The sequence below is a fragment of the Danio rerio genome, chromosome 14 (assembly GCF_049306965.1).
Source record: "Danio rerio strain Tuebingen ecotype United States chromosome 14, GRCz12tu, whole genome shotgun sequence".
NCBI classification, from domain to species: Eukaryota; Metazoa; Chordata; class Actinopteri; order Cypriniformes; family Danionidae; genus Danio; species Danio rerio.
The window spans coordinates 900,001-912,500 of NC_133189.1; the positions used below are offsets into that span (position 1 = coordinate 900,001).

At 38.5% G+C, this 12,500-nt stretch overlaps 2 protein-coding genes across 7 annotated transcripts in view; one reads left to right on the forward strand and one right to left on the reverse strand.

Moving 5' to 3' along the window:
• Nucleotides 1-1,399: 1,399 nt before the first annotated feature.
• On the reverse strand, nt 1,400-8,764 carry ube2ka (ubiquitin-conjugating enzyme E2Ka (UBC1 homolog, yeast)). The gene is given in 7 exon segments (NM_001013482.1): nt 1,400-2,089; nt 2,754-2,882; nt 5,007-5,106; nt 5,734-5,816; nt 5,897-5,955; nt 6,104-6,197; nt 8,687-8,764. Coding segments are annotated over 7 exon segments (603 nt in total). The 5' UTR covers nt 8,750-8,764; the 3' UTR covers nt 1,400-2,014.
• si:zfos-741a10.4 overlaps nt 7,633-12,500 on the forward strand; it is an 11,476-nt gene continuing 6,608 nt past the window's right edge. For 2 of the 6 annotated variants that reach the window (XM_021481077.3, XM_073922426.1), the window contains exons 1-2: nt 7,635-7,909; nt 9,966-10,117. In XM_021481077.3, the coding sequence (XP_021336752.2) occupies nt 10,057-10,117 (61 nt within the window). In that variant the 5' untranslated portion in view covers nt 7,635-7,909; nt 9,966-10,056. Of the gene's footprint in view, nt 7,910-9,965; nt 10,118-12,500 lie in introns of all 6 variants that reach the window. The other 4 variants (XM_073922425.1, XM_073922427.1, XM_073922428.1 and 1 more) reach the window with 3 other exon arrangements.

The following is a 12,500-nucleotide window of genomic DNA, read 5'->3' on the forward strand; positions in this document are numbered from 1 at the left end:
GACATATGATTATTTATAAAAGCATTGGTCAACTAAATATGTCAGATAGTATATTCTGTCATCAAAAATATACACTCATTGTCTAAAATGTTGATATACACATCAACATCAACATAAACATAAACGATATGTCCAGTATATACAGCGCTCAGCACAATTGAGCACAGCCCATTTTGAAAATGAAAATGTTTCTCCATTTCTCAGTGAATATATTTGGGTGCATTTGAACAAAGCAGATTTATTAAACAGATATATTTATTGAAGTAATATTTTAGGCACCGAACATCTTTAAAATAGAAGGATAAAACAACTAAATTCAAGCGAAATATTGGGGGGGGGGGGGGGGGGGGCTTTAAATCTAAGCAAATTTTAACATTTTTTTTATATATATTTTTTTCATTTCTCTTTACTTTTCCTCTTTATTAAAATTTTTATTTAATATTTTTCCCCAACACATACATTTGGGCTACTGATTTTGACCTGTTACTGTAAGTTTTGTTAGATAAGCTCTAGATTTGGCTTCAGTACTGACTAATATAATGTGCACAAATATAATATTATAAAGCATCCTATAGAAAATATTAATTTAAATAAGAGATTTGTGAGGGGTGAACTCATAAGCTGTGCACTGAATATATGTATATATATATATATATATATATATATATATATATATGAGCAATATCACACGAGTAGCAGTGCAATATGGCTGTATATCGGCACTGGTGGGAGGTATGTGTTGGTGCCCCCACCAGTGCCGATATACAGCCATATCGCACTGCTACGAGTGTGATATTGCATTTATACAACAGTTTGACGGCATAATTGTGTATATAAAAACAAAATCAAACATGGAGAGTCTCAAAAACCCTTTTGTATGAGGAACTACTTTCTTTCGCGTTGGATTCAAATCATAAGCTGACAGTTAAACAGTTGAGCGTGCATCTTTTACACTGTAGATCTGTAGTGTCTGCTTTCTGCTGGCTGTATGTGGGCGGAGTAATACACAAAGGGTAAAGAGGCTGTACGGGTGCTGATATTACTTAAATATATCACGGCTATCAGCCAATCAGATTCGAGAACCAGACTGAACTGTTGTATAAATTAAAAAAAAAAAAAAAAATATATATATATATATATATATATATATATATATATATATATATACTGTATATCTAGATTTATTTTCCACTGATTCTCACTTGGAGAACTTTAAATCATATTTATTCATATTTAAATGCAAGTCAGTGGTGACCAAAAGTCACACCAGATATTATACACACACACCCTGAATAGGCCAAACACAGATCATCCACACGCGGCGTGCTCATCCATGAAACTGGTGTTTATTTCACTATTCCACAAAGCAATAATAAATAAAGGCCTTGCCACATTGCTTTAATTTATACAGACTTTAATAGCTTTATTTACAGATCAACTCTCGTCTTTTGTGTATTTGCGCACGCTTGTGTGTGTGTGTGTGTGTGTGTGTTTTCCAGTCTTCACTGTTTGAGATTAACATCTAGAAGTGTTGATAGAGTCTGTTTGACACGGCTTTTAAAAACAGAACCAAATGTTTCCCGGATCAAAGGGCCAATGATTGTGCAGGAGGGAGAAGACAGCAGTGCTGATTGGCTGTGAGTGTGTGAGGGGGCGGAGCTACTGCTGGACCCTTCTGAAAAAGATGATGATGATTGTACAGAAAGAAAAAGGCACGTCCAAAGCAAAAGAAGTCAACCAAAGAAAGAGAGAATGGAGAGACGGAGAGGGGAAATGAACGATCACTCACTCACTTTCATGCTGTTCCAAACCTGCACTATACTGTAGAGACGGAAATGAACGGAGATCTCTCTGTCAGATCAGCAGCACTTTCTTAAAGTTTGGAACAACATGAAGATGATTTCAGATCTCAATGGAGGAAGAGGAGGAAGATGAGAGGCTGCTGGGTTGTTATGAAGGACTGATTTCGGGGGAGTTGGGTCAGATAAGGTGCTTTGGCCCCTTCAGGATGCACTCAGTTGCTAAGCAACAGTTCTGTCGCCGCCTCCACGTCCCAGGATTTTGACGACAGCGCCACTATTACTGCATTCTGCCGAGAGAAGAGGAGCAGACCCACACGTCAGGGAATAATACAACAAAAATAGAGGAGTGCTGGGCGAGAATTAATTACATCTAAAATAAACGCTTGTTTTGACTTAATTTAGGTGTGCTGTGTATATTTATTATGTACACTCACCGGCCACTTTATTAGGTACACCTTACTAGTACCTGGACTCTCTTTTGGCTTCAATACTCCTTGGCGTAGATTCAATAAGCTACTGGAAATATTCCTCAGAGTTTTTGCTCCATATTGTCATGATAGCATCACACAGTTGCTGCAGATTTGTCGGCTGCACATCCATGATGTCAATCTCCCGTTCCACCACATCCCAAAGCTGCTCTATTGGATTGAGCTCTGGTGACTGTGGAGGCCATTTGAGTACAGCAGATCGTCTTGACCATGTCTGCATGCCTAGATGCATTGAGCTGCTGCCATGTGATTGGCTGATTATACATTTGCATTAACAAGCAGTTGGACAGGTGTACCTAATAAAGTGGCCAGTGCTGATTGTCTGTGCATCTCTAAGTGCTTTCCAGAGGAATATTTCACATAAATGCCAGACAAAAAGCACATGCGGTAACTTTCTTTCATGTAATGTGATGTGCAGAAGTGTACTGTAAATGTGTGTGTGTGTGTGTGTGTGTTTGCTCACTTTATCGAAGCCCATGGCACAGAGTTTGTCTATTTTGCGTGTGTATTCGGGGCTGGAGACGGGAGCTCCTGCGTAAACATGTGACCAGAGTCGAGCCGTCTGTTTGAACATCTCTGGGTTCTGCTTATACTGCCAGACAGGAAACACACAGAGGACAGACACCGCGTTATATTCACTCCATCACAAACACTGCCCACATCAAGACCTGCAGAATCATGCTTAAAAGGCCAGACTTCAGTATATCAGCAGAGCTACACTGCAAACAAATGCATTTCTTACTGTCTAATTTCTAGTCCAAATATCAATCAGAAGCATTTTCTAGACATGCAAAATATATTGTCTTGTTTTCAGAAATAATATGCCACAATGAAGTGAGTTTTTCCTTAAAACAAGCAACATAATCCACCAATGGGGAAGCAAATAATGTTATTTCAAAGCAAAAACAAGATCATTTTTCTTTCCTCATTATCATAGTATTTTACTTTTTATTATTATTATTATTTTGTTTTAAGGAGAAACTCTCTTCATTTTGACTCATAACTTCTGAAGACAAGACTATATTTTGTTGCTTGTCCAGAAAATGCTTCTTAATTTATGAATTTGTTGATATGTGGACTAGAAGCAAGACAGAAACTCCAAGTGAGAAAGTTTTTAGCAGTGTGCAGTCCTTCTCTGATGATGTCATTTTGACTGACTGGGCGAAATATGCTCAGCCACGCCCCTCTAACTATTAGTTTGCTGTGATTTAAAAATGGGAGGGGCACAAAAATAAACCGCACCCCCTTGATTCTCTTTAGGACTCTGATGCTGCGTTCATACCAGACGTGGAACACGCTTCAAGCGCGAGGGATTTACATGTAAAGTTAATGCAAACGCGCGAATAGACATCCTGCGGCGTGATACGCGCAGCGCGAATTGCGCGATACGCGCGAATGGCACGGGGGGAGTTGGGCGTTATGCGCGTTTGACGCGATTAATGTGCGTTTCGTGCGAATCTCTCGAGTTTCCAATCAGAAGCTTGCTTTTGTGGGGGCGTGATTGTGACGTAGAACCTGTTGATGGTGTCCCAGGGGAAATCCTCCACGCGACACCGACAACAAGTCATCAAATTTGGCTGGGCTCAGTCAGAAGCACTGCTGAAAGCCTCCGCAATCCAGGTTCAGTTTCTGGAGGAGTTTATGAGCTCACACAGCTGGATGCACCTCTGAAAGCATGCAGTGGACTCAGACATGGCCCTAAACGTATCGATCTGTTTTTCAGCCTTCATAAAGCACATTAACACTGTTACTTTCTTCATAAAATCCATGTTAGCCATTCAGCATCGAAGCTACAGTCACCAGGCAGACAGAAGCCCTGCCCATCACGCGAACCCGCGTCTGTTCTGAAGTGAATTTGACAAGCGAATGAAGCGGATTTGACGCACAAATGAAGCGAGTAAACTCAAATGTTCACGTGGCTATTTACGCGCGGATAGCGTGATTTATCCGCACGTTCTGCGTCTGGTGTGAACACAGCATAAGGGAGCTTTCACACTTGGTCTAAATGCCTGGTCTGAATCCAAGATCAACAGTCCCCCCTCGACTGGTTTGTGTTCACACTGTCTTTTTTCCTCCTGAACCTCGGTACACTTGCGTCATCGAGCTGCTGTTTTGTGTGCAGATGTTGCTATGTTGTTTCATAGCCATGAAAGCAAAGTGCCAAAGTGGAGACGTCTGCATATCATGGTCATTCTGCTTTCACTTGATCGTTTGGTTTTGTTATCAAAACCAAAATACAGAGAGCGACTCGCGTCTATCTGCCACAATAAACCATTAAAAACCTCCAGAGCATCACATAATGTCTGCAGAAGTCCTTTTGGTGGAGACAAGCAGACATGATCACTGTTTGCACTGGGTCAGTCCCGCTTGTCACTAAGGTAGGTTACACACACACACACGAATGAATATAATGAAAAGTAAAGTTTGTTGTACAGTTGGCGGTTCACTTCCGTTTATTGGTATGATTGCATTCATATCAGAAGTGAACTGTACCAGAGTTTGCACCAACCGTACCAGAATACTTCTTACAGGCAGAATCGGGAGTTCAGAAGACACGTTCACACTAGCTGAACATACAGTTCTCTGATGACAAATGAACCCGGTTCAGACCAAAGATGCTAGTGTGAAAGCACCCTAAATCAACTACCGCTAAATTTTGCAACAGTGTTATCACTTCCACATTTACACACACACACAGACACACACACACATCTACCTGATTGGCAACTACTGCATCCTGCGGGTCATCAGGCTCAGCTGCGGCCAGAAGAGCCTGGAGTGACAATAACACTGTTCGAAGAGTCATCGCTGCTGCCCTGAAACACACACACACACACACACACACACACACACACACAGACACACACACACACACACTTGTGTAAACACACACACAGACACATAAACACACATGCGCACACAGACACAGATGTGCGCACACACAGATGCACACATGCACAGACACATAAACAAATGCACACAGACACAAACACACAAACATAAACAGACAGAAACACACACATGCACAGACACAAGCAGACATGCACAAACATACACAAATACACACAACACATGCAAGCAAACACAGAGACAAAATCACACACACAGTGAGACAAACATACAGACACATAAAAACATGTGTGCTCGCACACACACACACACACACACACAGATGCACATATACAGAGACACAAACACACACACAGAAACACATAAACACACAAATACAGACACAAACACCACATACGCACACAGACATTACCAAACACACACAAACAAAGACACGTGAACAAAAACGCACACACACATGCATACCTGTACACACATAAACCAGCAAACACATACACATAAACAGGGAACCACACACTCAGACACAAACACACATAAACAAATACACACACAGAGACACGCACACACACACATACACACAGTGGAGATCTTACCACTGGTCCTTCAGGATGTCCAGACAGATGGCTCCTGTTACTGAGCTGATGTTGGGATGCCAGATCTTGGTAATAAAGCGAACCTGAAACACACCAGCACACACAGAGATGACGAGCCATGATGAGGCAGCGAATGAACAGGCTGATCTGCAGACCCGCTCACCTTTGGTGGGTTAAACGGATACGTCTCTGGGATCTTAATCTCTAGCTGATATCTGCCACCTGCAGAACAACACCAGACAAAACAGAGTCAACTCCACCCAACGGCAGAACTGCAGAGTTCAGGAAGCATGAGTTACTGCAGACACATCGGCGATCAGTGAGGAACACACAGACCCCAGATCAGAATTATTATTTAATGTTCTCTCACCTTCATAAGGTGTGTCTGGCGGTCCTGCGATCTCCCCCCTCAGTTCTGTGAAATTCTCATCTACTAAATCCACCTTGATTTGGTTTTTACTCGTCTGTGAAAATAAAATGTTATGAAAATGAGTCAAAAAAACTGTATATTAAACGTTCATACATTCATTTTCTTGTCAGCTTAGTCCCTTTATTAATCTAATGTTGCCACAGTGGAATGAACCGCCAACTTATCCAGCATATGTTTTACGCGGCGGATGCCCTTCCAGCTGCAACCCATCACTGGAAAACACCCATTCACACTGATTCACACACATACACTATACACAATTTTAACATACTCAATTCATCTATACCACGTCTTTGTACCTGTGGAGAAAACCCACCCAACACGGTGAGAACATGCAAACTCCACACAGAAACACCAACTGACCCAGCCGAGACTCAAACCAGCGACCTTCCTGCTGTGAGGCCACAGTGTGACACTACTGAGCCACTGTGTCGCCTTTATTAAAACACTTCTGCAGAATTATTTAATTTTGATTGTCAAAATAAGAGCAGAAATGCCTAGAAAAGATTATTGTGAATGACTTTTAAGAGATAAAACCCAATGCTGAACAATATAAAAGGCAAAACCAAGCAAACCCTAAACCTCACAGCCAAAACCACAAACCCTAAAAGTTTCAGCTCGTTTAGGTTTAAACACATTGCAGTCATATGAATACAGTGATGGTGGTAAACTATAAATCATGCTACTGATAAATCACTTAATATGGTGTTTACATTGAACAGGGTACTTTTAAAGATTGAGGTAAAGTTGGTTTTATATTCGCACATTTGTTCATTTAACTGTCTCTGTATTGTTTACCACGCTAATTTGAATATTCAATCAGAATTAGCATGTAAGTATGGCTTCAAAACAACGTCAACACTGTCTAATTGACTGTAAACAAAGTTGTACTTTGACAGCCATTGACTGCTAAAATGATTTCCTAATTCGGAATTTGCAAAGAATCCTTTTCTGAAATTATATTATTAAGCAGAATGTCTGAATATCCGAATACCCTGCTGAAAAATCCAGCTTAAACCAGCCTAAGCTGGTTGGCTGGTTTTAGCTGGTCGACCAGGCTGGTTTTAGAGGGGTTTTGGCCACTTCCAGGCTGGTTTCCAGCCATTTCCAGCCTGGTCTTAGCTGGTCAGGCTGGGAGATGACCAGCTAAAACCAGCTTGACCAGTCTAGCCAAGCTGGAAGTCCAGCCAAAACCAGCTGTATCCAGCTTAAACCAGGCTGGTCAAACTGGTTTTAGCTGGATTTAGCTGGTCATTTTCCAGCCTGACCAGCTAAGACCAGGCTGGAAATGGCTGCAAACCAGCCTGGAAGTGGCCAAAACCCCTCTAAAACCAGCCAACCAGCCTAGGCTGGTTTAAGCTGGATTTTTCAGCAGGTAAAACCAACTTTACCTCTATCTTTTAAATCAGTTTGAGTTTATCATTAAAACAAAACAAAACACATAAAATGAGCACAGTTTAAACAATGACAATGTTTTTCTTCAGAGCAAGTCAAAGGAATAATAATAAACAGTATTACCTGATGGTTTTGGTACCATGGTAATACTATGATATTTTTTCCCACTTTATTTGAGGGTGACAGTATCGACAACTTAAAGTCAGATTGACAGCTCACTGCAGTATATTATAGACAATATCATGTTCAGCTATGACTATAAGCTAATAAGTATTTAACGAAAGAGCAGTCAGCAATATGAGCTGAAGTTCAGACTGGTGTTAAAAGTTTCACACAGCGCTCAATAAACACGTAAGTAAATCACCATACGCAGTATTTACAACATCAACTATAGTAATTACCCACAAACAAAAGCTGTAATGAAAACGTGTGTTAGTTTGATCATAATGATGGTATATTTACGCTATCACCGCCGTGATTCAGTCGATGCTAAACGATGCTATTAGGACACAGCCTTGATATAAACAACAATAAAAGTTGAAAAACACAGTAAATGATTGAAATGATCGCGTATATTACCTGTCGTGTGTGTAAAATATTGTTTAACGATTAAATGTGATGTTTAATATTGTAAATGTGTGTTTATGAAGCACTAGCTGGCCTTCAGTTAGCACGCGGCTAATCACACACACACACTCACACACACACACACACACAGGCCTTTATGTTAAAACACTATAAACACACAGAGAAAACACTTTTGTTCAGTGCAGAAACACAACAAGCTCTGCAGGATCGATGAATAAGCACATTTAGCCGCCAGAACAGTGATGAGAGCAGCTTTGGTGGATTCAGACTGGTGTAAATACGGTTCGGCCTGGACCGAACAAACATCTCCAAACATCCCAAACCCAGCCGTCAGACAACAAACACACACTAAACTGCATCTCTCAATGCACGAGTCACCACTGCAGAACCGTGTGTGTGTGTGTGTGATTCACAACTGACCAGTCCATCATCTGACATAATTATTGCACGTGTGTGCGTCAGAAAGATGATTGACAGCTGTCAGGTGAAATGCACGTGTGTGTGTTTGTGTGTGTATGTGTGTGTGTGAAATAAACGCACCTCTTCGCTTTTCAGAACCTCTTTAAACTCCCGTTTGATCCGCTGAACCGCGATGTTGGCCATGCTGTTCATACACACACGCACACACACACACACACGCACACACACACACACCTCTCTCTCTCTCTCTCTCTCTCTCTCTCTCTCACACACACACACACACACACTCATAATACTGTCCAGTTCAACCATATATGCTACTGGTAAAGTGACAATCATTAATATCTATATTACAGTAAGTGTTGCTATATACACTGTTAATATACGATAGTGTTATATTAACAGTGTTACTGTAATTAAACTACTCATTCACAGTACTTTGAAAGTCTATTTTGAGAGTATAGTAATCTTTTCATTATGGTTTACAATGCAACTCTCTCATATAATAGCAAATTTCTCACATACAGGGCTCAGCATATATGAGTTCACCCCTCACTAATCTCTCTTTTAATTGATATGTTTAATAGGAAGCTCTACAATATTATATGTGTGCATATACATTAAATTAGTTGGTGCTGAAGCCAATTCTGGAGCTCATCTAACTAAATAATTTACAACAACGCTCCAAAAACTAGCACAGACACATTTATATGTTAGAGAAAAATATTACATACAAATTTTAAAAAGAGAAAAAAATCAAAAGAAGCAAAAATATGGAAAATTGAGTTGACATTTTGTATTTTGTAATTTTTTTGCAATATTTTTGCAAATTGTATTGTCTTTCCATTTGTAAATTGGTGACTAAAATATTATTGTATTAAATATACCTGTTCAATAAATCTGTTTTGTTTAAATGCAGCAAAACACACTGCATATATTCACTGAGAAATGGAGGAACATATTCATCTTCAAAATGGGCTGTTCTCAATTATGCTGAGCGCTGTAAAAGACAGAAAATATTACTTTGCAAATCTGCATTGTATGTAAACCATCACAAAGTTTGCATGTGATTTCGTAATATTAGTGAAATTAATATTAATTAATATAATATACTGTGTATTTACTGGTGGTTCATTCCGCTGTGGCGACCCCAGATTAATAAAGGGACTAAGCTGAAAAGAAAATGAATGAATGATATAAATAAGTAAACAAAAAGATTGAATGATGAGCTTAAAATGTCTATACATTACAACATTATTGTGCAAACAGCTAAAAGCTTCTGTGGACGGGGCTCTAGTGTTGCAACAAGTTAAATATAAATGTTACTTCTACATTTACTCATTTCTAAGTGCAGTTGCATCAGCCTTCAGTGTATAAAAGAAACGTCCTCCTTCCTCAGAGAAACAGATATTTCTGCTCAGCTTCTTGTGAATCTCGCTGCACATGTAGATAATTACAGATGGACGGCCAGTTGTGGTCAGACTTTACAGATGGAGATGATTAGAGAAATGTTGCTGATTTCTGCGCTGATGCTCCTGCAAATGGCAGCAGGTAAGTCTCTTTCACATTTAATTCATGATGGTGCTTCACACAGAAAAACCCCGAAACACTAATATTTATTAAAGTTTATCAGAACTTCCAGGCACTGTGTTTAAATTTCTGTATAAAAGACTCTAAATTGATTATTTTCTTTTTTATGCAATGAGCAATATGATGCTTACACATACAGTATAATAGTGTGATATTATTATTATTTTTATGATTATCATTATTATTATTATTATTATAATTTATTATAATTATTATTTATATAATAATAATAATAATAATAATAATTATTATTATTATTATTATTTGTTATTATTATTACTATTTATTATTATTATTATTATTTATTATTATTTATTATAATTATTATTTATTATATAATAATAATAATAATAATAATAATAATAATAATAATTATTATTATTATTATTATTATTATTATTGTTGTTTGTTATTATTATTATTATTATTATTTATTATCTGTTGAATCTTTGAATATCTGCTGTAAATTATGGAAGTAGGGTTGTGGGTATTTAATGAGAAACCATATTTAATACAGATTGCAAAATGCTTTCTTGAAATGTATTTTACAATTTAAAAAATAAATGTGTAATCTAATTTTTTGGTTTTGCAATCTAAATGATTATGGAATACAGTGCTCAGCATAATTGAGTACAGCTTGAGTATTTTCCTTAATTTCTTAGTGAATATTCAATGCATTTTGGTGCATTTAAACCAAACAGGTTTACTAAACTGATACATTTATTTCAATAATATATTAGTCAATCATAAATACATATATTAAATGCAAAATATTGCAAAATAATTTACAAAATACAAAATTTCAACTAAATTTTTAATTTTTCTTTTTTTTTTTGCTTCTGCTGATTTTTCCTATTTTTTAAAAATGTATTTAATATTTTTCTATGACATATAAATGTGTCTGTGCTAGTATTTGGAGTGTTGTCGTAAGTTATTTAGTTAGATCAGCTCCAGATTTGGCTTCAGCACTGACTAATCTAATGTATATGCACTAATATAATATAATAGAGCTTCCTATTAAACATTTCAATTAAACAGAGATATTTAGGAGGGGTGTACGTGTATATATGCTGAGCACTGTATATAAGGCAAAGATACTCAAATCCCATATTAATACTTGCACGCATGGAAGGTGTTGTTTTATTCTTGTATTAATTATATTATGCTTTTGCTTTGTGTTTTTGCTTTTACTGACCTTTTTATTCTTGAATAATGTAAATGCAAGTGAGTGAGTGATTAACAGATCAAGCGTTGTGGTGTAAACTGAGAAATAAAGGACAGAATAGGCTACTTCCCCATAGCTGATAGAGCTTTGTAAAAATTGTGTACAAGGGTAAATGAATCTCACTGATTGTTGCAGTTAGATATATTAGTTGGTGGAGGTTTGCAACATTGCAGCTGAACGGACAAACATCTGTTTCAAGAGTTCACACTTAGCGTATTTGGCATGCTGTCTCGGGAGAGAGCCCTGAGCTCGTAATATCCTCGAGCCCGGGGCTCCCTCCTGTTAGAAAGGCGAGAGGGGAGTTCGAGCTCAGGCAGGTCTCGAGAACTCCCCTGCTTGTCGCCGTGTGAGAAGTGTAGACTAAGGTTGAGTGATAATTTAGTTGAGTCGATTAGCTATGGTTTATGTTTTTGGACAGTGGGAGGAACCCGGGGAACCTGGCGGAAACCCACGCAAGCACTGGGAGATTATGAAAACTCCGCACAGAAATGCCAACTGTCCCAATAGGAGGTTGGACCTGCGGTTTTCTTGCTGTGAGGCAACAGTGCTAGCCACTGCGCTGCCGTGTCGCCCTATCAGAAAAAAGGGTGGGAAGTAGGGGTGGAAGCTTCAAGACGAAGATAACTGGAGTGAAAAACTCAGGTTATTTATAATGCTTCCATAATCATCTAATAAGGCAGATTACGGAGCTAATGAGGTGCCAGCCGTGTTGATCATAAGTACGTGATCCTCTCGAAATTAGTTTATAAATACACCACACATAGAAAGGAGCTTGTCAACGTAACCCATAGTTCACTTCTCTCTTGCTATTTCCTTCCTTTTGTTGGAATATCTAGCCAATTCCATGCGTGTTCAATAAGAAAAGGTCTGGAGAGTTTTTTCTTCAATGCCAAAAATATAAGTAAATTATTAGATACAAATGAATATTTCGATGACAGAGCTCTGGGTTACATTACCCCAATGCAATACAAGAATTACATTCAAGAGGTTCGCAACTAACATACATTTCCTGACTCCAGCATATATACACAACTGATCTTAACAGGTGGAGTTTTGGTGTAACGTCACTTGTCAGTCATTGTTCAGTCCTCCATTGGTCGCACCTTCGACATACTTCCT